General features: G+C 36.1%; 1 protein-coding gene across 1 annotated transcript; it reads right to left on the reverse strand.

Annotated features, from left to right (window-relative positions):
* Window positions 1-630: 630 nt before the first annotated feature.
* On the reverse strand, window positions 631-27,204 carry LOC119078472 (galactosylgalactosylxylosylprotein 3-beta-glucuronosyltransferase S). The gene is made up of 5 exons (XM_037186026.1): window positions 26,679-27,204; window positions 3,760-4,062; window positions 3,417-3,679; window positions 2,994-3,348; window positions 631-1,103 (listed from the first exon to the last, which is right to left on the reverse strand). The coding sequence occupies exons 1-5, from the start codon at window positions 26,821-26,823 to the stop codon at window positions 1,045-1,047; spliced, it is 1,125 nt and encodes a 374-aa protein (XP_037041921.1). The 5' UTR covers window positions 26,824-27,204; the 3' UTR covers window positions 631-1,044.
* Window positions 27,205-27,923: the final 719 nt, after the last annotated feature.

The raw sequence follows: 27,923 nt of genomic DNA on the forward strand, positions 1-27,923 counted from the left end.
CTGGAAAATTGGCTAGAGTATTTGTAACTGCAACCGTTTTCAGTTGCCAGCTGTTGTTTATTAAATTGACTTGTTGATATGACAGTGAAATTATGACTAAATGAGTTTTGCTGTTCCAACGGTAAGGAACATACACTTGCAAACTGTGAAATCGGAGTACCAACAGTATACAAATACTACATGCATCGAAAGTAGCACATTCCATAAATCTATCACTACTTTCGGCGCCATCAGCATGTAAGCTTATTTACATGGGATAAGTGGGCCGACTTCCTTAGAAGACATGCACCTGGGCTACGGTTCTTGTGCCATAAAATAAACTTGTGAGGAGTCACAGAAACATAGAACAAGTCATTTCAATTTTAACAAAAGAAAACCTCATTTCCATACGGCATGCAAACATGTCAAGCCGAACCGTACCCAATAAAATCCATTAGATATAATGAGATTAGCAATGACTCGAAAACGTTCGTGCCTTTTAATGCAGACACAACTCTTTGCCATCGACAAGTAATTCATAGCTCCAATATTACAATTCCGAATCATGGTGTAATATGCATGTCATGTGTAGGAAGGAGTCACCTCATATCACACGGAAATGTGAGTCTCATTTTTGTTTTTTATATTTGTTCTAAATTACGTTAGGTAATGTATATGTCTTATGTCGTGGTATGTGTGTAAAAGATTGGTGCAGTAAATTTGTAAAACTAGATCGAATAACCGTAAAAAAAATTATTTTTCTAAAAAGGAAATCTTTTATGTTCTACGAGTAAAAATATAGTAAAAAGTACACAAACAACAAAATTTTTCATAATTTTCTAAAAATTCTTAACATCTATTTACAGCCCTGGAACAAAACGTTTCTTTTGCTTCTCCTTCATCTACAGTTTTTCCGAACAAAATAAATCGAATTATTTTTCCAAATTTTTTTCAGATATTTTCACATCATTTTCTGCTTTAAACTTATTTTTGTATTGTATTTAAACAACATACGAGCTATAAACAACTGGTTTACGTTTCGTAAATCTGTCCTTATCACACATACTATAGCACAGACGAAAGCGGCTTCGATTTTCCATTTTTACTCACTTGAGCTTTGATGCCTGCAAAATGACAAGAAACATTTGTTGAATAACAATTTTAAAAGAAATGAGAAATTAGTAGACTAAAGGGGTCATTCAAAATATACGGAATGCAAGAGGCAGACGAAGTATAAGGCTTGCGTGACGGTTATACATTTTTAGTTTTCGAAATCATCATACATTTTGTGCGACAGGGGGATGAGGTTGTCGAGGCCGATGAAAAACCGCCTACTGAAATCGGAGAGTTTCCAGTAGACTTTTTTATACGGGGCCGGTCAAATTAAAGTGAACGATTTCTGATAATGAAAAAGTTTAGAAAAGAAGAACCATAAGTACGAAGGTAAGGTCGGTGTACACTTTCATATGAACGGTATATGCAAAGGCATTCGTTACAAGAAGCCAAAATCAGTTTCAAAAAAATACTGGACGCATGTATCGGAAACGCAACGGAAACGTCAACAAAACGTTTTCCCTGATCTCTATTGGTTAGCTTTGCAAAGGCACCAAACGGACTGGATTGAAAGGTGTTTCTCAAAAGCAATTGTTTCTCTTAATTTCGTAAATCCCTCTTACATCTCCAACAAATAAGCTTCCGGTATTCTTTGGGGCATAATAAGGCGGTTTGTAAGTTTGTTATATATTCTAGACCGTTTCCATAACTCATTTAATGAGACCTTTATCGACAAGAAAACTGGTAAAAATAAAGGTTTTCAAAATATTATTTTAATGAGGGGCTAGAGTATGTAACAAACTTCCGGAAAGCATACACTTAGGTCTTATTATACCTAAAAGAACGACGGAAAAGTTTTGTTGGAGATATTGGATTTACAAAGGTGAGATTAGCAACACGATGGATGTACCTTTAAAGTGTCAAGAGACTCAGATTCTCTTTTCGATGTTTTCGTGTCGTTTCCGATGCAGTGGAACTGCTAGAAGTTCAACAAAATATTCAAATTTCTAACAATTTTTTAAACTGTCCAATAAGACCCCGAAAGTACATGCAATTGCCTTTCTAATGTCACCCCACACGACCTTATACGTCTCATGTACCTGGAGAAATTTCCATGAGAAAAGTGCATGTTTTCGTTTTTCGATCACCTCCCACCAGCCACACCATCCCTCATTACACGTCATGACAACAACGATTTTTATCACTCAATTCAACAACAAACTGTTGACGATATAATTGAATATTGCTTGTCATTTAAGTAATTGAAATTTAAAAAAGGAAAAAAATGAACAGCCCAGCTCGGCTGTCAATTTCATATCGTTCTTGTTTTCTCTATGCTTCTCCTCAAAACGCAGCGTTGAACATAAAGCGTCACAGCAAGTGGTGGCATATAGTATTTGTATCAATTTTATTGAATTGGGTATTAGACAAGAGGTCTGTGGGCGTCGAAGGAAATAACGGCTTGGTTGATGTTATGGAGAATTCTAATTTCCGCTTGTTAATCAAAGGGAAAACAAATTGAAGAAAATAAAATATTTTACATCGACAGACGGTCGTTTCGTGTTCTATATATAAAACATTTATCTCAAAGTGTAACCGGTAGTAAAAAGTAAACTCAAAGATTAGACAGCTTGAAGCTCAGAACGGTGCAGCAGAATGGAATTCAACCAAAAATTTTATTTTTCGGCCGTTCCATTTGATGCAGAGGCATCCATGGCAACCAAGGATGCAAAGGGTGTGGTGGAAAATTTATTAAGGAAAGAGACTGAAACTGTGATGGCACAGAAAAAAAATTGGTCCAATGGGTGCAAGGGAAGCAGGCGGAATTATAATTTTTTTTTTTTGAAAAATATTTCAAACGAGCGATGGAAGGTTTTGAAGAAATTCTTTTTTTGTTATTACTAGATGATATGTCCCTATGATTGAATCAAGGTAGTGCGGCGAGATGTGGTTAAACTCACCTGAACTAGAACTTATATGACTAACACCTAACGCCTCCAATTCTCTGAGTAAAGGCCCCAAACTGGTTTGATCCGATTCCAAAACTTTCGAATCAATTCGCACAACAGCCGATTTTTCTTTCTTGGTTTGCGTATGCCACACCAATATCTCCGAACAATTACTGGCCTTCGGTTCAATGTGAGCCATCTGCAGACCGATGCTTTTCAAAAATTCGTCTTCCTCGTAACCGGCACGATAAGGCATTGTAGCGTTTGGACTCAATGCTAAGTATTCTAAGTTAACAGCAAAACCAGCCATATCAACTGGCCATAAACGGTTTGCTGGCCACGAGTCGAAGAATCCGATGACCTTTCCCTGTGGACGATTTTTTTGTTGTCTGATAAATCAAAGCTCTTTTGTTGTCGTGAGAAGATTGAAATTACCTTCTTCACAATAGGCGTGCTCACAGCATACAATCCAATCAGTCCAACGGGAAACATTGAGACCCGTTGTGTCGAACGGATTTCCGAAAATAATCTCAAATCGAAGGCGTTGTCATCGTCTCCAAAGTAAAGGACGCCCGTTTTTCTGCCACTGTTCCGAATCCAGTTGATTGCTGCACGTCTGTTCGCAACACCACGCGGTATCGGCGCAAATGATCGATAAATATCTGGCATAGGACTAGCTATGTGAGTGTATGGAATACCTGCAAAATCATTCAAATCAAAACATTTGTCAATGGGACACTCGAGACAGGATATCCCCCTTATCTCGTCCATCACATACCGAATCGGTTCAACGTAAAATCTAAGAACGTATTGCATCCATCATAATCGTCAGCCACAATCCAATGTAAATTTGGAATGTGCATTAACGTCTGTCCCAGTCTTGTTAATTCGGCGATTTGTTCACGTCTCGGATATGTTGGTGTCACAAAATAAATGGTAGGAAGTGGTGATGGTGCTGTTGTTGTTGGCGTTGAGTACGATGAATAAAAGTATTTTCGATTGTCGTCGAGCTTTTCGTTGCAAACGAATGCGCTGTCGTTGATAGTTACTGGAGACGATGTTATCGGTTTTACCATGTCACCTGAAAGTTGAAGGAGGGACATTAATTGCGTTCATGACAAAGGTTTCTAATTAAAGTTTGTTGTTTGATTTTGGATGCCGACAGAACCGAACAGCGCAAATGAATTGTTTATTTGTCGTATACGGTTATCTCATTTGACGATGATAAAGCACTCGGTAAACACAATTGTGGTGAGAATGTAACGACAAGTCATTGGTTGTTATTGTTGCACAAATGAATATTATTCGATTCAATTATACGGTTCGTGTCTGTTGTACATGGGATTGAGATTTGAATTTCCATTGAAAAGCTTTCGATGGTGTTCGATGACGATGATAACCAGACCTATATTTCCCACATTGTTATGTGGAGGGAACATGAAGACGTGTAATTACATCTCCCGACACACAATACAAAACAAATAAATCTTCTAATTGACATCATAAACAGACAAATAACGTGTTTCATTGAAGATCGTTGGTAAAATATTAATTACACCAGTGGAATGGGCGAATAGGAAATAAACAAACAAAGGAATACACACACTGAAAATAGGAGGAAATTGAATCGTTCATACTCGTGTTAATTACCTTCCAAGTAATTTATTCTGGTGGATACTAATCGCTAAATATCTGGGAAGTTACCGTAATATATCAGCGTCTCAGATTTCTTGATTTTTGTTTTTTCTTTGTATGTTGGTTTGTTGTTTTTTGTGTGTCTTGACAGTGCCAAACAAAAATGTTTCACAGATGGGTCTCAGCTAGTGTGTTCCTCTTACAATGCAAAGCTCAAGTTAGAAATGCTGAAGTAATAGTGAGGGATTCTTTTGAAAAACAGTCTAACGAAATCGGACGCATTTTCCAGTGGACTTTTTTATATGTGCCTAGGTATTCGACCCTAGAAGCCAAAACCACTTGTGTGGCTGGTGAAAGGTGATCAAAAACCGAAAACTTGCACTTTTCTTACAAAAATGTATCCAGTTACACGAGCCGTACAGGGTCGTGTGGGGTGTCATTAGAAAGGTAATCACACGTACTATTGAGCCGAATAGGGACTTATTGGTTTTAAAATTCATCCACACTGAAATATGTACAGTTGAAGTTTTCAACCGAAGACTTACACTTTTCTTACTGAAATTTCTCGAGGTACACAAAACGTACATGGTCGTGTGGGGTGTCATTTGAAAGGTAATTTAATGTGCTTTTGGGCCAGATAGGATCTTAAGTGGTTTGGATGAATCTACGATGAAATAGAAGTTGAAATGTTCAAGTGTCTATATTTCATCGTAGATGCGTCCAAACCACATAAGACCCTATTTGGCCCAAAAGCACTGAAACTTACCTTTCAAATGACACCGAACACGACCATGTTCGTTTTGTGCACATCGAGAAATTTCAGTAAGAACAGTGCAAGTCTCCGGTTGAAAACTTCAACTACACATATTTCGGTCTGGATGAATTTTAAACCCAACAAGTCCCTATTCGGCTCAATAGAGTACATACATTTTTGTAAGAAAAGTGCAAGTTTTCGGTTTTTGATCACCTTTCACCAGCCACACAAGCTTCGAAGAATTTTTTTGAAAGAGGTTTTGGCTTCTGTGGTCGAATACCTTTATAGGCACATATAAAAAAGTCCACTGGAAAATACGTCCGATTTCGGTAGGCTGTTTTTCAAAAGAATCCCTCGTGCATTACTGACCTGTTGAGACATTTTCCGTTGAGACGCGTGTGAAGGCGTGTGGAAAACCGGTTTTGATAGAGACGGTAATGAGTCTTTTTCTGGCCGCAAGCAGACAAAAGATTTTCTATCGTACATTAAGAGGCATGGATGCTTACAGAAAATTGTAGCATGTACGCGTCGTGAAAGGACGATTTTGTTTGAATATGGCATCCCAGATGACGAAAAACAGTAATTTTCACTTTCCTATGGGAAGTTTCCTCAATTCAATCTAATTTGAAAATTCAGACACCCGTTAAAAGGGGTATCGTTAAATTGATGAGCATCTTCACACAATATAACCATCAAATTGAATAGCCGAAACAGTTTTCATAATAACACAGGCTTAACACGATGAAATGTTCGCAGAACATGAATTTTAATTTTTGTTTTTATCGCGAAAATTATTTCGTCTATCCCATACGGCAAACGATGTGAATAGATTTAACAATGTTCAATAAAGAAAAAAAAAGATGTAAAAGCGAAAGGGTCGAGGTTCAATTTCTACTTCAACGCTTGAGAGATTCATTTTATATTTTTAATCGTCTAACAAATTAGTTTTAAAATCTGTAGCAAATGTATGTTACACATATTTCCCTTAGTTTTGGTGATAAATAACCAGTTTGACATAGAGGTAGTAGGGTTAAAATCAACCGCGAATCAATTAATTTCAAGAGGATGCTGAACCCATCTTTCAATCCGAACAAAAGATAGTTCAGATTAGGGTTTTTCAAGCCCGAAACACCCAATCGACTTTGATTCATGTGCGGAGGAAGTAAAACAATTATTCATGGGCTCCGTCTGTTAGATCTTTCGCTGCAATCATTCATCAATGAATAAAATGTAAAGAACAAAATCACATCGCTCGGATTTATTAACAATCATTTCGTTGTTGCACCAGGATTTACATTGCAGGATTTAAGACATTGCATTTTTAATCTGAGTCAACTGGTAATGTAAGTGTATTGCCATGACCTGCTTGGCTTGAAAAAGCCCTTCGGGGCTAGGCTACATACAGCTCATTTGTAAAAGGAACAAAAATTAACATACGAAAATCCAAAAGGCCCATCGGGAATCGCCTGATTTCACAGAATGGCCAGTTCGGGCCTGATTATTGCAAGAAATTTCGGTTGTCCGTTCTTAAAAGTCAGTCGTCAGAGGAGCACAAAATCTTGCATAGCGGACGAGCCAAATTTTTGAGGAAGGATGGAGCATGAATGGCGTCGGAACATATATCGTCTATCTCATGATAAAAAAGCGCAGACTTAAAACACAATAACAAAATGAAATTGGATTGTGTTTTTATCGGATGCGCCTGTTTGTTGTGATATATACGATATCCACGTCGGACCATTGACGCCATTCTATGATTTTGGTTAAAGCTGAAGATAATGACGTTTCATAGCAATTTCTCGGTCATAATGTATCGGCTGTAATTTACTGTTGCATTATCATATCAATTGTGTCTTGCTACTGTTGCAGTCCATGGGAATCTCTGTCGGTTGACTTTCTACAATATTGTGTAAAACAGTGATCATTGCTGACATTGCTCCAGGATATTTAGAAGGACATTCGCAAACATTTTCAGCATTTTTTGTATCTACCCCCATCGAAAATTCAATTCCGAAATCTTCTCAAGAGAATGACGTCTACAGAGACAAAACAAATAAGGCACGCCTTGCGAACGCCAAATAATATCGTTAGATTATGATGGATGCGTATAAATTACCCTCCGTCTCATATTCTAACGACAATCTAAAAAAAAGAGATAAAATTTGTGAAGATCGGATATCAAAACCACATTATTTTACATAACACACCAAAAAAAAATTGTCGATTACGTCTAAGTGAGTGTTTATTTGTTCTGTTTGTCGGCAGTATAATGAATGGAGCATAACACTTATTTTTGGCTTAATAATCAGTAAATTAAAATATTCTTTTTCGCAATCGACAAGATGGAGAATAAAAATTTTTCGTTTAAGAGATAACTTGTGTGAAATTTGAATAAATTAAATAAACAGTTTGGTCGGTAATAACGTTTACGAAGCGACGATCTGCACTCTGGTGCAAATAGTGAACAAATAGCTATTTTGATGCTTGTGCAAATAGTCTTAGGTGTTTCGTCAGAAGTAACTTCAATCTTCCTTGTATAAATGTCGTAAGAATTGGGTGTTTCCTCAGAAGCAACTTGAAACTTCGTATAGTTCAAACTGGCTTAACAATTGGGTACGTCGACAGAAGCATCATGAATCGTCCTTGTACAAACCGTATTAACTCTATTGGGGGTTTCGACAGAAAAAATTGTATCTTTCTTATACAAACTAGCGTTTAATTGGGTGCAAATAGTGTACTTAGATCTATTTGAACCCGGGTGCAAACAACATCTAACGTTTAATCGTCTCAAAACCGAGTAGAACATTCTGTAGATGGACATTTGGAGGTTTCTTGTCCGTCACAAATCCAATTTGATATTTAATCGAACCTTTTAAAGCGATTTGTATTATTTACACGCATAAATTAACCATCACACCGAAAATAGCTTTAATACAAATCATGAATGGAACCGAATCATATCGTCCTATACGATCGATCGAATAAACACAGCCCATTAAATGTTAATGGCATAATCATTGTTGCATGTAAATTAAAGTTAAATCTAATGGTCGTCGTCGTATCGTTCGTAATTAATGTTGTGCAGCGTATGTATACACAACATTAAATGGAAATTACATGAAATGTCGTTTGTTTTTCTCCCGAACACTACCATTTCCAATCAAAGTAGAATGGAAAATTCTACAATTGTGTGTGCTTGCTTGTGCACGCCACAGTTTACTTTGACGACTTTACGGTTTGATAATTCATTTGTGATAAGACTGTGAAATCAAATTAAAATTTCAAAGTTTTAAAAAATTCAACATTGTTGTATCAACAAGCGCCTGTCGTTAGCAGACAGTGTACACTTCTCTTTTATCGTGTTTTCATTAGCTCAATTAATTATAATTAAACTGGCGATAAAATTACAGGCTCTAACAAGCAAATTACTTTCGGAAAGCTACAACATAAAATGAAATATGACGATGGCGACGTATTTGCGCTTGTATGTCTCTACCAATTTTCATGTTATTTATTTGCGTTGGTTAACTAGGTCGTTGCAGTCGAGTTGAGTATGTTTATCTCCAGGAAAACTAAGTTAAAGTAAACATTTACCATTTCAATTTCATTATTACCAAGTTCAAGCAATGCCCAGTGGGTTGTTTATACGAGATTATGTCGAATAGTTTAGTTATAAGTTTAGTAGATATCGACACTTAACAATCGAAAAGTTTATCTGACTGACGATATTTGTCGTGTTAATTAATGCCATCACGCGCTTTTCCATAAGGGTCCCCAAAAACAGATAGAGGCGATGTAATATTTACGGTTATATTTGCCCGCACAAGCTTCAAATCAGGTGATTTTTGGCTTCAATAAATGTCTGATTTTACAACAAAAAAAAAAGATTTTTCCTATGCACATAGGGAACCCACAACAGTACGACTGTTAGATAAGGACAATCATTTTCTCTTAAATTTGTTGAATTTGCCGCATTAAAGCGAGGCTATCACATAATTTATGAGTCAACACGTTGGTTTGGGGCTGATTAGTATTTGTTTGTGAATATTGTGTGCGGAAGTGAATTAAGTCATAGCCTTTGCTTCGAGTACGACATTCGGCAGTCAACATTATTACTCAAAACTCAGCCACTCATAACGAAGAAGAAGAAGAGCATGAGAACCGTCGCTATCGAAGTTTGTTTTAAAATGTTTCGAACAAAGTCAGAAAACATCTACCCAAATAGTCAGTAGCCTCTAAAGGTTAAATCTCAAACAGATTAGGTAAGGACTGGATTTGAATCAGGTCAAATTTAAGTTAGGTCAGGCAAAATTCAGGTCAACCTTTCAATTTTCAGGTTCAGGTGTTGTAAAAGCTGACCTAATCCAAGCCTTATCTCTTGTGATTGACTCTGGAGAAATTTTTATATTTAACGACGATCACAACGAAGACTAGAAGTTCTGAAATGAAGAAGATATCAGGCTCAGGGCCTCGTTGAATGAACTAAATTCCTGAAAATTCTTGAATTCTGATTCCTGTTAAATCTTATGAAATATCATCCCATTGTAATCAGTGTAGCTCCAAAACATAGAAAACAATTAAAAACGCTGTAGGAACAGCACATGCCTTTAAATGTACCGTCTTTTTAGAGAAAATAACAGAAAGTGATCGAAAAATTAGGGAATTTTTGAAAATGTAATTCGATTAACATGACATGAAGACATGAATACCAACAAATCTGCTGCCAGACCTGCAAATCAATCTGGAAAACTCGAAAATAATCATAAAAGCCATCACTTACGCTGCAGCATGAAAGACGATTCAGGAATACACCGATGCAATCCCTTTAATAAATACAGACAAAGAATTTATTAGACTGAAGAAGAAAAGTGTTTCGTTTGAAAGCTTGAAAAATTAATGTAAAAGTCAAATTTAACCACTGTATCCAATTAATATATTATCGCAGATCATTATGTACAGTTTGCATGATCTGTGACCCATATCAAGTAGCGATAAACGTAGCACATTTGATTCAGTCTTCACTTATGAATGTGCTGTTAGCGGACGTTTTTTCTGCAAAATTCTTAGCTTAGTAGTTGCCGAGTCGGTTACGTCTTTGGTACTACAAGTATATTTTTTGGGAGTTTAACACAACATTTTTAGTACAATTATGTAAAACTAAACACGGAGAGTTGGTCGCATAGGAGATTGTGGTTAAATCGGTAGATAAGAAAATGAAAAAAAAACAAACCAACATTTTAACATTTATTTTACTCTGTCAGTACATAAAGCTCTTCGTTAATTTTACCAAAGCTCTTTAAGAAGTATGGTTCGCAGAAGGTTAGTCTTTCAACTCTTTCGTAACGCTCCCAGATGCAATGACTATTCAATAATTATAGGAACCGACTGACTATTTCAATCTAATTATTATCTCTCTACGTCTGTGTACACATACATGTATGTATTTGTCGACATGGAATAGCATAAATTCGATGGAGATTTTCTGTTCCCTTGGGGTAAAGTGAAGTAAATTTTTACATGAGCCTGGCAGAATTTTCATCAAATATCAACATTCAAAATACTGTTAAATGAGATCGAAGGATGACACGAAACCAGGGACTATTTTTGGAAAAATACTTTCCTTTTCCATACATTTTTCTGAATTTTCTTTCATTTTTTCAAGTTTTCTCAAAAATGCTTTCAAGGAAATGTGTGGAAATTCAAGAAAATGCGGTAAAATGTTGTCCCTGCAATGATTGATTTAACGTCCAACATAGCCTATCCTAACTGCAACCAAGTGTTCGTTAAATGGTTGTCAGCAACAAAGTTTACACGGAGAAACTGTCATTGATATCTAGTCAACATTTTACCCATGTCACTTACAATTTATGTCTAGACGTGTGAGGCTTACATTGTCTCCGCAATGTGTGCAACATTTTCGCATTTGTATTACTCTCAGATAAAGTTACTGCTAAATCGATTGGAATCGAATTAATTTTTGTGATTTATGAATGATGCTTTTGAATGGAAAAATAATCCTTTTTGATTCATTGGTATATTCACGGCGCATGTTGTTGCCTTATACACAGTTTAAGCATTGTGAATTTTCCACTATATGATGTGGTTATTCCGATAGGTTATTCATCAGTCTGAACTAAACATTTTTTTCCGGTCGATTCACCACTCAAAATACAAAGTGATTTAGGAACGTTAAACGATGGCATAATTTATGATGACCCTCCCAAAGCATATGTGTACGCGTCCATAAAAGGACAATCCGCAGTAGAATTTGTGTCATAAATAAATGATTTTCCATGGAACACAAAACAATTAAGGAAGGAAAAACGGAATGTAATCCGCCTATCAAAAAACATTTTTTTTACTCCTCTCACAGAAAGCTTAACAATGAAAATGTTGCTTCCTTGGTCAATGTCAACCGAAGTCAGATTTTTTTTTTAGTAAAGCTACACACCGTATTCCGGTAAGGTAATTACGAAACGTTCATGATAAAGTACTATCAGAATTTACAATGGCATCGGTTTTGTGTACATAATGCGACCAGAAGGTAGTTTGAAAAGTAGGTTGCCTGTAGCGGGCTATAATACAGCCTATATGCATGATGTACGTACAGATCATTATGGATACCGTAATTTCAATTTGTCTTTTTAAATAAATTAAAGGTTTGGGCCCCACTATTAAAAGTACTAACAAATTTGTCACGCAATGTTCAATTTAGAAGAGAGTACACTCTTGTTGTCTTTTTATTTAGTAAAAAAACATTGTACGTCAGCGTTAAGTATCGATGTTCTTCTTTAATTTACCCAAATACAGTCATAGTCCGGGTTGGCATGCTAAGTCATCTCGCTCGCTAGTGAGTTTTAATGTATTTTGACGATTACATATGATTTCTTGGGGTCTCATGGAACCGGTGACAAACGGTTTTTCTCTACAATTTAAAACTAAGATATCTGGATCAAGTGCGAATATTTGTTGATGATCTGAAAGGTTGGTTCAATAACAAAAACTAGACCAACTTTTTGTCAAGGGTATGAAACGGTCCAAGGTATAGAGGATTCCCGAAAAAGTGTAAAAAAAACGCTAACTTTGAGATTGACTTCGCTGGCCATTTTTTAATTTTGATGATTGAAGGCATTTTGGAAAGCTGATCTCAAACCTTTCAACAAGAGCTGGCCGAGCCACGACACGTCAAAGGATCGGGAGCCTCAGCTCTAGGCAACATCTGTACTTTCCTCAAACATTTTTTCTTTAGGAAAATGACTAACGCTTCGAAGGATTTCAATTATTTTTACTCTAAAAATCGCAAGACCTTGATGCCGTTGAATGATCTGCAACTATATGACTAATCCTGAGTTTTCCCACACGCACCCCGAAGCTAGAACTCAAGGATAGCATTCCATTTTTTACAATTTCATGACTCCAGGAGATTCCGCTTTTTCCCAACTCAAGGATAGCAGGCCGTTCCATGAGTTTTTTTGAACTCTCTTCTAGACTTAGGGAAAGATTCAAAATTTAGTTCGGAAACTTTGACCCCTCACTCATATCCAATCGTCAAAATACAATAAAACTTCCTATCGAGCGAGACGACGTTTTCTGCCATAGCAGCCCAGACTATCAGTCGAATTCATTTCTTGTTGCTAAAAAAAATAGACAAAACAAGTGGCAGATGTAGGAGCGTAGAATTATCATTCAAAATGGTGTTTTGTTCATGGGTCGTATCCCAATATACCAGAATTTGAATTTGAAAATACCGGAAAAACGAATGAAATATGACTTTCCCAAATCCATCGTACGCAACATAATGAATGTTTCCGAACATTTTTCACAGTTATACAAATCTTAGTTTCTGGATCGTTAACCGTTTTTGACAGCATAGATTTATATTGCTAATAAATGAGTGTGAGAAAAACTTTTCTTGCGAATGAAACGAATATAAATTTGGCCGGAATAAAATGCTTTTTGTATAGTGCGAGACCGGACCTGAGAATATAAGATACCATCGATACCATAAGATAATTGCCCAAGGATTTTTTCACAATTCCGGGCCATAATCATCAATTTTCCATGCATCCATTTAATGTCGTTTTGAAGGTATTTATTTCAAAGTGCGTTTTTGATTATTTTTTTCGCACTTGGGCTTTTTCACATTTTTCTCGCACGCTACATAGCTTAGTACCTTTTAAGAAAGACTAAATTTTATAAATAAAAACTATGCACAGACCAGGATTTGAACATCCAACACCAAAATTCTTCCAAACACCAAGCAACGACCATAGCCATTCGGCTACAGAGTCACACCTCACACAATTATACAGAACGTATTGTTGAAGCGTACACACTAAGCATTGACTACTTGATTTTATTTAGCGCGTCTCTATACATCACATTGCAATGTGTTGTATAGTGTATATAGGCTTCGCCTTGGATCGACAATCGACATCTAGTGCGAAAACATACCTTCATACCTACCTTGGTAGATAAATAACTATTTTTTTAACTTACCGCCTTTCAAAATTAAAGTGTTGTTTCCAACGAAAAATTGCTCAACTTTTCGAGTGAAATTTCGAACTGAAGGTGCATCATGACCTATGTCAAATAAACCGTTATTTAATGCATAATTTCATGAAGAATTCGAAGCAAAAAAGTTAGAATTTTCTTTGTAAGCAACTTCTAGGTTATGTTTCTTTGTAAATTTTGAAGTTTTCATTGTCTCTATGCCACAATTGGAAAGCAACATATACAACTTCTCATGCAAACGAACGGAATTACGAGCAAAATTTGCTCACTTTCGGGTCAGAAGCATGAAAAATTAGTCTGACGTGTGTGGTGTGAATAACCTTATTTTCTCCATCTTGGCAAAATGACATTTGGTCTGATGGCAATACAGGCGAGAAAATTTCTACTTTCTCAGCTTTTGTTAGAATTTCTTGTTTTCTCCAATCGATGAGGAAATAACTGTTAATGGAGTGTTATCGAAGGAAACGACAAAATTATCTACTTTTATAGCAAAATACATGGTAAAATAAATAAAGTAAACAGACAAAGTTGAAGTACCAGATCTCAAGAAAATAATATGATTTTCGTAAAAAAACGGTTAAATTGTCGAAACGGAGGGTCAACAAAGTATCAAAGTGTTCCATTTGGAAAAAGTGCTCTGCTTGGTAAAGACCCTAAGTAATTCCAGTCGTAAAAGATTTTCCAATTTAATTGCGGTTGTCTACTGCTTTTACAGAGTCATTAAACCATTCAACACATTAAATGGGTTCACAATTCATTAAATGGAGGTGCTTTAGTAGCATTTTATACATTTATGGTCTCTTCATGTAATGAAAAAAATGAAGTCGAGCAGTAAACCCTTTTAACAGAAGGTTAAAACAGTCATGCATACCGTCAACGTCAACACCAAAAACCTACACACACCGAAAACTTTGTAATTCCAGCAACACAACATTTTCGTTGTGTGGACTAATAAATGTCTTTTTAGTGTGATAGGTCAGCGATATAAACAAAGACTTTCAATATTGAACGCTTTGATTACAGCAAATAACAAATTCATAGTGTCACAGACATTAATGCCAGTTCACACGCTTCTATTTACACCCGATAATGTTGCTTTAACCCGAAAACCCATTAAGGTGAACTTTTTTTTTTGTTTGATTTACTCGACAAACCGTCATAAAAACAAGGAACCGATAACGAATTACTGAACCATTTTCATGCTTCGAAAGTAAACATTTCCGAACGCATATCATCAGAACATTTTTCATCAAAACAATATTTATTTAAGCACTCCGTTTAGACCGGCGGCAACTGTTGTCTGTCCTATAGCTTCGTATTTTCGATTGTGATATCAGAAACGAAACTTTTATGAATGGGTTTATGGACTTTACATGTTTCAGATAGGTAATAACGGTTGTGTGTGACTGGCAATCGTTGATAGATCGCTTCAGTACGTAAAATACAATATGTTCTTGCTTGGAAATTGTTGGTTTGACTACTGGACAATAGCCCTTACTATTGGCTCGGGTAACACACCTCCAACTAGTCAAAACTACAACTTTCCGCGAAGGTACATAATATTGTGTTGGTCGTCACTGCTAATACAAGATGTTAACCGGTTAGATTGCTTAGTGATGACGAAATTCACTGAGCAAGCAGGTAACAGATTCTAATAACTCAAAATAATATTTGCAGAAGTAATTTCGTCAAAAGTTAAAATTTATAGTGAATAGAAGTATGACCAGAAGAACATAAGCAAGCTTTGAGGTATACAAAGTATACAGCCTTGATCTATGCGCGCACATAACACGTATGAATGAAGTAAACACATTGTTAAGAATGTGTTTCGATTGTTTATCAACAATAAGTGTGTGTTAGTAGATCCAGCTGGTGATATTCAGCTGGTGCTCATTCTGCACGCACATAGGAAACTTTTAACAATTGTAGAGCAAAATGTGTGATAAAACAAATGAAGTAGAAGATTTTCGACGAATCTGTTGAAAATACTGTAAACAGTGGAAGTAATAGCTTCAGTAAATATCAATGATATGCTTGCTGTCTAGGAAAGATTAGTAATCTCAGTAATTAATTATTGTACATTTTGGTAATGGTGTGATGGCGTGCCGTTCAAGTAAATAAGAAAACATTGTGAAAGGTATTTACGTTTTTGTGGCTTTTCATTAAACGAGAAGCTAATTCATTGCGAAGGATTTTTTTTTAATTGAATGCATTTTTGATTGCTGCTGGATGAGGTTAGTCCCACATTATCTTTAATTTTCTGGTATTGGAGGCCGACAGGTGAGCTCACTTTTTTAGGGTATTAAAGTCTTTACAATTATTTCGAGACCACTGCCGCTTTTTACACTAGTGAGGATTTACATTAGGCTCCGAACAAATCAAATTCTGGTAATGCAAGATTAGTTCAATCCCCATAGAAAGTGTCGACAATAAAACAAAGGCGATATGATTTTTAGTCGACATCGGTGACTTTTCGTTGTACGTTGGTTAATGGTGCTACACTGTGGGGAACGTATTCAAGCTTAAATCTCCTGAACAGATCAACTTCAAGTTGAACCTGAACTGAAGGAAGAGTACGTTTCGCTATTGTGATATAGATACGTCGATAAAGCAAATTTGTCATGAAAAAAATTGCTGCAAAAAATTTGTAATTTAACTGATGTGTTGATCTGGTTTTTATTGACATAGATCTAGACATGAGGGACTTATGATCCAAGCCTCATGGAATGTCAACATATATAACTATTTGTTAAGCTACAAAATGGAACATTACTCTTCAAACAGCGATTGAAAAACAGTCTACCTAAAACAGACGAAATCTATGTGTATAGAAAGGTACGTATGGGTCCTAAGAATCCAAAACAATGTTTAAAAAAAATTTCCTCAACGTTTGTGCGGCTGGTGTGGGGTGCCATTATAAAGGTAATTTCTTGCACTTTCGGGGCAAACTGGGTTTACCGGGTTTCTAATGGGGTTTACAATTCATCCATACACAGATATGAGTAGTTGTAAAATGGGTGAAAATTGTATTATTTCAGTGAACTTCTGGCGGTTCCACTGCGTCCGAAATGCAAAGAAAACTACTGATTTCCCTGATCGCTACTGGTCTCAGAAGAAGAATCAATTCAATAGTATCAAACCAAAGACCTTATTTACGCAATTAGTATAAGGTTGATTTCAGTAGGATCAACCCGATCACCTTCCCTACACCATAGATAAAGCGAACAGTCAAATTAGTATATTTCACAATGTGCGAACAGCATTTTCCAAAAAAATATTTTATAACAAAAGTCCGGTGGAAAATGTGTCCGATGTTGTTTCCAAAAGAATCCCTCATACTCAATGTGTCATTAACGCATAAAATCAAACATATTTAATGTCCGTGATCACGAATAATAACTGCTGAATAAGACGAACAACTAACACAGCCATTGCTTTCCCTGTGCAATCACATCACTTCATAAATTTAAACAACCAATCCCACATCAAATTTGAACGAAAGAACTTAATTTTTTCATTGCTTTGGTATTCCATTCACGAGCTTTTAGCACACAATTTCAATCGTTTATTAGATGTCGTTCAGCTTGGGTTATATCGCAAATCGAATCATTTCCCCGTTCTATTTTTACAGAAAACCAGCTCAAGTCAAAGACCTATAAATGTATTAGTATGCGGCGGACATGCATATTATCGAGAGAATTATACGTGAAATCAGCCTGTAACACAAAAATAATATTGGAAATAAATAGCAGTGGTCAAGGATATCTGAAATACATGATAGGGTGACGAACGCATTTAGAATAATAATTAACTTGATGCTAATTGTATACCCCCTTAAACCGGTGATGATGATGGCAATTACTTGCTGTTGATTAGTGTCTCGTCATCGATTTCGTTGGATTTCTTTTATGGTAATTTTGTCAAAGTTTTGTTCAAAAAAATATGAAGTGGGTGGCAGAAAAAGTTCAAATGACATACAATAGAGCAGCAGAAATAGAAAAAACAACTTCTAAAATTAGTCAAGCCACCACATTATCGAATCTCTGCCATCGATAATCATTAAAACGTATTTTTATGCCATAACTCATGGCATTTTCTGTGACACACCTACGTAATATATCAAATTAATAAAACATAAATGTTAACCATTCCAATTTCGATGCGAACGCGATACCACCACCACCGTCGCCTCTTTCCAACGCCGCATTTTTATTGAATAATTTTACAATTCACATTTTGTAGATTACGATAATTCATTTGTTCGATTGGATTTTTAATGTGGTTGTATTTACACGTTTGCCCTAACCATATTACTGATTGATTATCCTTTTCCAAATAAAAAAAAAACGATTTTTTTTCCTCTCTCATCGCCAGTTTAAATATTTCATTTCCCGTCTAAATGACTGTTGTCAACATATCAAAAACAGATATCGATCCAATCGGATGGGAAACGCTTATACAACGGAAATCTTTTGAATCTATATAATGGTTTCGGCTCTTTTTTATGTAAAATATTTAGCATTTCGGCCACGTTTTTGGCTCGTACGAAAAGGTGAGTTTAACGGTTTTGATACATTTGCGTTACATGTTATTCAAGAAATGATGTGAGAACTGTAGGATGGTATTGGTCATTTTTCCCAGATGGAACCACCCGTTGCGTAACTTCGAACTTCTTGCTAGTTCAATCTTTCCCAACAATCCTATAAAATGTTCCAGTGTTAACACAATAGAACGCTCCAGTTTGTTATAACACTATTGTAGCCTCAATCGTCAATACAGCCTCAACTGTTCGAAGACAGTGGTAACTTCATATTTTTTACCTACAGCCTCAACTAACGGTACTAACTTCATTCTAAATTTATTCTACAATTTGTACCAGCAGCTTTGACTGATCGAAAACTGTACACACTGTTCGAACTGGAACACTTGATGTACTTTCAGCACATGATGAAAGAACACGTTATGACACCCAAGAATGGTACTCAAACATTAATCGAAGGGCGGCGGATATTTGTAAATTTCGTTGACATAGATTTTTCAAAAGAGAATCCTTTGAGGATTTTCCACGATTTTCCGAGAATTGTTTATTATTTGACTGATTTTTAGGCATTCCTTTGATTTTGAGAATTTCTAGTTTTCAAAAATTGTCAAAGTTTTTACCTCATAGATCATTTTACGATCAGCGTGTCGGTCAAAAATTGACAGTTCAGTGGGTTCAGCTTCTCTAAGTTCTATAGAGCGTTCAGAAAGCAGTACAGAAACCGAAAAAAATGTGGCGCCTCACTTTACTTTAATCAATGTTATACTCGTTATACTATACTGTACGGCGTACAGTGTACGCATAACCTATTTTACATAAAATAAATCCTGAAATTCTCCAAGAATTCTTTTGATAATTTAGAGAACCTAAATGCCCTTACTGTACGCATGTCGTATCCGCAGTAACCGCAGTAACATTTTCAGCAGACTACGACTATTCACCAGCGAAATTGAAAAAAAGAAAGGAAATAGAATGTGCGTGGTACAATCTTATAAAAACGTATGAGAAGTTCTGTATGTATGAGTGGATCAGCTGAAAAACAGCTGAAGCAAATTCATGTCTAAATTTCAATGACGTCGCCTGTTGCTTGGTGAAGATTTGACTTTTTACTTTTACTTAAGCTCTGCGTCATTTCGTCATTTGCACAATGTACATCATTTGAGAAATCAAAAGAAACCAGTATTTCTAGGCTAAAGCCAGGGACTATTTTTGGAAAAATGTTTTCTTCAAATTGTTCCTAAACTTTCACACTTCTCCTCAAAATTTATAAAGAAAAATGTTTCTGAAAAGGTTTTCCTAAAAGTGGTCCCTGTCTAAAGATTTGTTTCAATTTGTTGAAAACCCCGCTAAATGCTTTACTGAACGTTCACTCAATGTTATTTAAATAATATACCACTGCCATCAGTTGAGCATAATTTTCCTTTCCACAAACAACGAAAACCCCTAATTGCAGTAAAATAGCGTGAGATATGTACGAGAACGGAATAAACAGATTGTTTTAAACGGATTTAAACATTCATGTGGGTCTCGCTAATAGCCCTGCTGAGAATCATTAGCCTGACTGTCTTTTTTGCCACTTCTGTGCTTTGTAATTGAGTCGACGACGACGCGGTGTATTATTTACATGAGCCTTTTCTGTAAATCAAAAGTAATTTTCCGACATCGAATACGTTTGATTTGTGATTTTGATATTACAATCAAATCATCATTAATCAGTTATGGATTCATTAAATCGTTACAACTAAAATGTGTAGTGTATATCGAGGTGGTAGTATGTGTGTATAGGTCGGTACAATCTCCTTTATCAACTATACACGAATTAATGTACAAAAATATTTATCGTCCCCTTTGATCTAAATAGAAAACAAAAAAGTTTTAGTGAAAAAAAAGTATAATTCGGAATAAATAGGTAAATAGGCTGGATTAAAGTCGATAATACGAGATGGATATAACATGTTAAAGTCCATAACCACAAGTTGCGTGTCCATTTTCATAAAAAAATGAATGTTTTTGTTATGTAGGTCTAACAAAGTTGATAATACACAGTTGCGCATATATTTCATTAGGGACATGGGGACAAGGAAAAAAAAAGGGAAAATGTAATATCAAGTTCGCAATCCACTATACAATTAAATTTAATCAATTTTATGTTTGAAAATACTAATGATCGTTATGTTGATTTGCATTCGTAATGTTGTTTTTATGAGGTTCACTCATTTTTCTATTAATTGTTGATGTATTCTTTCGGCATTGAATTAAATTCATGTTAGTTCACTCGTTAAGCGCTCGTTCATCAATTGAAAGCTCTGTGTTCGTTTCATTCTAAAATGATTGTAGGAGTGAGAATATACGATATGGTGTCCGGTCATATTCGGTATTTTATTGCGTTTGCTTGCGGCTAATTTACCTATAATATTTGACCATAAATGAATTTCAAATTCGATGGGAAAATAATATTCGGATATTTAGTGAGGGAATAGTATTACTTGCTTGGGGCGCACTCAGAACTGATGGATAGGGTGTAACGTAGCAGATTTTAAAGGGAAAAAGTTCTCAACTCAGTGTCAAAAAGTAAAACTTTCAAGCATTTTTCACTCGGTGTCATAATGGTTTTTTAAAGGCGAGTGAAAAAAATTGAGAAGTCCTTCTTGTTAACTTCTACCATATGTAGTCTTTCCTAACTTTCCTTGACCATGAAAGTACAGATAACCCATTTGACTGAAGATGCATCAAGAATTTGTGTTTAGTTCTTTCCACCAATTATAAACCGAAAAATCTAGTAAAGCCAATGCTCAAGTAATTGAAAAGTCCACTTTTCGTGTGAATTTCGATGATCCGAAGCGAAGCCGTTTTTTTATCCCGAGTGTTGTAATGGATTCTACGTGCTTTGAGCTTATAGGTCAATTTCCTTGTTTTCTTTAGTGCTGTAATAAATCACTTTCTACCCTATTGAAATCAAAAGAATTTAAATACATGTTTGCCAACTCAATAAAGAAAAGTTGATCTCCTTAAAAATAACACAGCGTGTGGCAATGACAATCTACACATCAGTGTTGAAAAAAGCATTTATCTACATTAATGTCAAAATATTCACGATTGGTGTACTTGTTTCAGTAACGGCGTAAATTTACACACTGACCGATCATTTATCACATATTGTAGTGGATGCCACATTTGTCAGTGCGTAAATTGACAGGTCCGTGCGCAAATCTAACGGATTCTATCGCACTTATCGGGAAAATCACATCTAGTGCGCAAAACAATCCCATTTACTAACTAGTTAGCAAAATAGCTATCGCTATTGGGTTGCTATTACCAAAATGCCTGAGGTTAGATTTTGTTCATCATCGGCAGGGACAACGTCATTTTCGATGTGTATGATGTTGTTCCTTGTGGGTGTTATACTGTTGGACCATTACCATCACGCTCCGTTATGGTATTGCTTGAATAAGAAATAGCTTGTACAAGCAATTTGTACACATGTCCGTAAATGTACATTGTTTTCTTGCTAATGTATTTTCCAAGATTAGATCATCCACATTAAAGCGAATAGGACAATTGCCGGTGATGATTTCTCATGTGTTAGATTGCTATTTCGATGCAATACAGTGGAACGCAGAAGGTGTAGGTCATCCAAAACGAAGATGGATTGACTGCATTGAATCGGATCTACGGGCAGTAGGAGTTATGAACTGGCAAACCTACTATGCTCAAAGAAGCAACATTGGATCGAAGTTCTCGAACAGGTACAGGCCCATAAGCGGTTGTAAAGTTTCAAAAGTAAGTAAGTAAGACTGCTAGTGAATTCTCTATAAAATTAGCAAAAACAAATCGATCTTACGTTTCAATCTTGTGAAGTGATGCAAGTAGATAAATATTTGGCAAGAAGTAACCATTGAGAAATCTGACCTACTGATACACTCAAATAACTTATCACCTGAACGGGAATGTATATCTAACACTCAGTTATGATTCTATGTTCCGATTTGCCTTCTCGCGGAACCCAAGGACCTCGAGGAAACGAAACCCAATCGCAGCCCAAAAAAAAAAATTGCTCGTGAGAAGGTAATTTTTCGAAAAAACGAAGTGTCTGATGCAACGAATAGTCATTTGATATCGACAAAAACGTTAAAAATAAGCGGAGAGCTCTGATTAGCATGAACGTATATATATAGAAACATGAGATAAATCAAATGAAGTAAAAGATTTTGTATTAAACACAAGACCGATTATTTTGAATAAACGAGGTAATAGATTTACAGTTGATTGCTTTTCGATTTTTACAATTGGATTCTTTACACAATGCCACTTGATAAAATAACGAAAATTTTGTCTCTTCCATTCCTACCAACGAGTACTAAATAGAGTAACAAATACAGAATAACAGATTCAAACAAATAAATGCGGATCCAAGGAAGCAAACATCATCCATCGACTGCCTTATTTCATATGGTTGCCTTATCTTCTCAAACTTTTCTTTATAAAAGAATGTTATTTTTGTACGACTCCATCAAACCACAAACCACAGTCGTGTCAAATCGGTGAATGTCTCAACGAAACTAATGATTTTCAATTGTAAACGACGAATCACAAGCCTCATGCGAAATCAGCCCTACTGTAAAGACCCCATTTTCCAAGACCAATTTAAATGCTGTAAAGGACTTGTATTCTGCTATGAGTTTACTAATTAAAACTCTTTGTCTCTTTGTTAGATGCAAAAAACAACTTTCCTCATACCCATGCCCCCATGCAAAAAAAACCTCCACCCCGCGTCATCGTCTGCAACCGTCCGTGACTTGACAACGCTATTTATAGCTTTAACCATAGCAACGCTGCATATTTATTTTTTATTACACTGCACCTAAACACCTCTTTTTTATCGTAGATGTATATGCTCAAGGCTATTTCACAGCATTTGAAAATGGGCGAAAAATCATTTTGCAGTGTTCTGATCTCGTGTAAGACATTTCCTTGAAGTAGACAAATGGACGTGATTTTGTGTTTATTGTAGAGATTACTAACCGTAATTAATTGTAGATATAAGATTAAGACCAGTCCCGTTACACAAAACGAATTCGAACACTTTAGTGATCTGAATCTCATAAATATTTCAGTGTGATAAAATGTCCAATTCGAGACTTATACAAACCCCAAATTATATAAATGGGCAGTACAAACAGTCGAGACTAGTTACGTGGTTCATCAATAAGTAATTACTGCAAATTGCCTATTAGAGCGTAACTGGACAAGATTTCAGAAAAGGAGTGGCAATTCGCAATTAAAGTGTTTTATGTCAGGCGCGTACTGACCATAAGTTGAATTTGTTTTTCTTTTACAAATGGAAAGCTCCAGGCCGTTTACTCTACTCATTACCCAATGTAAGAAACAAGCAAAAAAAAAATCGAATTCACGATTTCACCTTAACAATTATCTTGCTTTTCGACTCGTCGTGCAGACCTGCATTACCTACACTCAAGACTTATTATTGTGAATTTTCATCATCATCTGACTTCTTACTCCTCGGTGGAGCATAGAGAGTCTACAAATTGTCGCCATCGAATTCGGTTTGGAGCGAGCGCCTTGGCTTCCCGGCTTTCCCGGCTTTCCTCGCTTCGTCGACGACTGTTCGTTCCCACGGGATTTTGGGCCTGCCCCTTTTCCGCGTTCCGCGAAAATTTCTGAAAAAACTCCGAGAAAGTCTGAATTTTTTTCAGGGATTTTTCTGAACTTTTTTAGCTTTATTCGGAATTTTTCCGAATTTTCAGACTTAAAATTCTCAATCACAAGCCCTGCCTACACTCAATGACCGTAAAACAGTTATTTGATTAACATTACTCCACCTACTTCCATCGAAGCTCTTATTGCGTTTGAAGTTTCACGATTTCTGAACCTTAACAATTTATCTTGCCTTTCGTCCCGTAGTGCGGACCTGCATTACCTACACTCACTGATCGTAAAATTGTTATTTGGTGGACATTCCCACACCTATTTCCATCTAAACTCTTGTTGTGATTAAAGTTTAATTTACGAGCACCCGCATTGCAGTCACCCAAAGACACATTCGATGAAATGGTAACTAGCAGTTTTGGTAATTCTGAATACAATTCCATGAATGACCCATGACCTATATAATTAATGTAGATTGGACGACGAGCTGGAACTGTATATTACACGAAGAAATACGTTCATTAGGTTCGCTGGATAACGAGAGACAGAAATTTTGTTATCCTTTCCGAACGCTCGTTAATAATGTAACAGTTTGTCTTCAGTTCCGACTATCTTTTATTCATTTATTTTCTTGTTCAACCGTTCAGTTGTGACGGTGACTTTTGTTCGAAATACAAGACCAAAGCTCTAAGAAAAAATGTTCAAAAATTGTTCGTTGAAAATTTATCGATGCAAAATCATTCGATTTGGATTCTCCAAATGGAGAACAGATTAGGTCACAAAGGGTGGTTGATTTGAAAATTTGCTCGAATCTTCTCATGCACTCGCTACAGCGACAATGACAGTAATATCGGAGAAAATGAAATTGGAGAACCAATCACGATAATAATTGATTATCGGGGGGTTTGCATAAAGTAATCATATTTGCAGTGCATTTGCGTCTCACTGCATTTCATATTTGTATTTCCATATAAAACTACTATAGCGTCATCATCAATTTTTCACGATATGCCGTAAAGGACGTCGTTGCTATAAATCAGAATTTTATCCTTTATGGTAGTTGACTATTTGCATAAAATGTACAAACGTATGGTACGTTTGCATAAACTAGGGTAGCCAGAAATAACCAAAATCGAAATCGTAATATTGTTTTGACTCGAAACCCCTGAAACAGATTTCTTTGAGATGGACTCGATGAAGTAAAATTTAAAAACCTCAGTTTTGGGCCATTGTGAAGCTGTTTTGACTCGACGCCAAATGTCCTCATCTCACAGAGAAATAATAAGTTGGTGCGTCTGTGGGGAGATAGAATGAACATGTGAATGACATCTGGCATCGTTGAGAGAGAATGGAACCAATTTTGTATGAAATTCTTTCGCATTCTCTCCCATAGATGCAAGCCGACATTCACATGGACATTCTAATTCGCCACAGGCGTACCAGCTTTTCATTTCTCTGTCTAAAAACGTTACAAAAATTAAGCTTTTTAGAATAAAGACTCAAGATGGGTGTCATTAAAAAAATGGCTACCCTAACGCGCCACTGCAGCTACAGTCCGTATATCACTGTTTGCTTTTGTTATTTCCCTCCCACACGGTTTATTTATCATCAAACTGAGTTTGGTTTAGAATGACGTTTTAAGAAGTGATTTTCCTTACAACGTCGAATTTATATTTACATGCCCAACTACCTATTGCAACAACTGGTTTACTTGACTTCGTCTCCATTGCGTTACTAGTACGATCGAAGATTTATCGGTTCAGACTATGAACTTCAGAGTTTTGATCAGCTAAAGGAAGACCAGCTGTTGCTAGTTCTGAATAAAATTCTTCAAAATCGCGGTGGTTCTCTTACATTGTCTAGATTGTATAAGAAGAATCAACTGATTCAAATAGTCCGAATATTTGCCTGATAATTACATGAATACAAAGAGCTTCTGATGGTTCAATCTACCAAATCAAACTAACCATAACCGAGCAAACTGCTGATATCCCTCAGAATTGATCTAATACGAAGCAAAATGAATTGGCACAAAAGAGCAACATAGTACCATTTACACAGCTGGTTCTAAGGCTCAACGAAATCAATTCCAAATCATCGATAAAATTTGTTTGCCTTGTGTTTTCACCCTTCGTCCGTTTCAAACGGGAAAAAGGCCGGTCTCTCATTTCCTCCCTCTCATTTCGTTTATAATATTTCTATCAAATCATTCGATATAAAAATTCAGGACGAAACGAAATTGAACATTTCAAATGCAGAACGACATAAATTATTGAAAATGTTAAGCAAATATTAGTATATGGACGGCAGCGAAAGAAAATATTTTTTTTTGGTGAAATATCACAATTCTGAATGGTATATCAAGCGAACAGGACAGCGATGATAAAATGAAATGCGAAAATTGGCGCATATTGTTTGTTGAGGTAGCCGCTAATTGTGCTAAAATATTCGAAAAGTTATTTCAAAGCGGTCGGGCTAGGTTCTAATTAAAACTTTTGTCCGTCTAGACTGGTACGATTTATTACCCAAATTATTTCACTTTTAATTTTTCAATTCTAAATCGGTAAAATTCAGTGCAACCACTTACCCGTCAGTAGCCAAATAAAATACAGGACCACCACAAAAAATACCATCGATAATCCGAATACTTTTTGCATGAAATGCATACTTTTGGCAGCCCGAAATCGCATCTCTGCTTGTTTAGTTGTTTGTGAATACATTAGAACACTCATTTGAACGGGTGGGCAATTAAAACCCTCACTTTTTCACACTTTATTTACACTACAGCAATACATAAACAACCATCAAGCGAATCTATAAGAAACCACCACACAAGGAAAATTATTCTATTTCCTTTGCCAAAATAAAATTTGCCAGGATCGAGCGAATTTACGTGCGGCAGGCTAGATGTTTTGTTACATTTTTTCAATGACTAGTAGTTGATTCACTCAAAACTTAATCATCTTTTATCGAAATGTGTAGTTAAACCAGAACTTTTCTTTTTATATAAAGGAAAATAACACTCAACTTCAGGAGGAACGAATTGAAGGTGCACTGACACATTCGGTTCAGATATTCGACTGCGGCTAAAAGTGTAGAATGGTGTGACAGTCGCCGTATGACTTTCTTTTACCAGACATTCTGACAGCATGTAAAGTAAAGTTTGCTGCCAGAAACGATTTGAGGGGTAACACCGGTAACACTCGCAATGCAGAAAAATGCTTGCTGTATGTATACACAAAGCTTGTAAACTTTGGTGAGGTTACACCGATTACGCGGGTGACACACTACACTTTACGATAATATGATTTTTCGTAATTTTTTTAAATTTGTAAGCTCAGACGACCGACTCACAGGTTGCGCCATCGCTGACATTCGCGATACTGACGATCAATGAATGTACAAACCAGATATTTCCAATGAAAGTAGATAAGTAGGTATGGCCAGTCCATACAAGTCGGAGCACATTCGGATTTGCATGGCGCCACCTCAAACGAACTCATTTCTAGTGGAAATTTGCACTAGAAATGAGTTCGTTTGAGGTGGCGCCATGCAAATCCGTATGTGCTCCGGCTAGAACAAATTTGAACGTTTGGCCATACCTATCCATTTACTTTCATTGGATATTCCATGTTCATACAAAACGGAGGACATAGTGATTTCATTTAAACAAACTCACCTCTTATGATAGGTGTTGACTTTCATTGCTGACGATAACAATAGGTTTGTTCCATTGTACGGTAAAAATGATTTTTGACAAGCCGAAAACGAACGAGAGCATCCACAGAGCCACAGGTTTGTTCCAAATACATGTAACGCCGAACTTTGACAA

The sequence above is a fragment of the Bradysia coprophila genome, unplaced genomic scaffold (assembly GCF_014529535.1).
Source record: "Bradysia coprophila strain Holo2 unplaced genomic scaffold, BU_Bcop_v1 contig_297, whole genome shotgun sequence".
NCBI lineage: Eukaryota > Metazoa > Arthropoda > Insecta > Diptera > Sciaridae > Bradysia > Bradysia coprophila.

Coding starts and splice junctions, on each gene's coding strand:
- LOC119078472 (XM_037186026.1), bottom strand. CDS start 26,823: ATGAGTGTTCTAATGTATTCACAAACAACTAAACAAGCAGAGATGCGA. Junction 3,680..3,759: donor TTTTACGTTGAACCGATTCG/GTATGTGATGGA, acceptor ATGATTTTGCAG/GTATTCCATACACTCACATA. Junction 1,104..2,993: donor TCATATAAGTTCTAGTTCAG/GTGAGTTTAACC, acceptor GTCATTTTGCAG/GCATCAAAGCTCAAGTGAGT.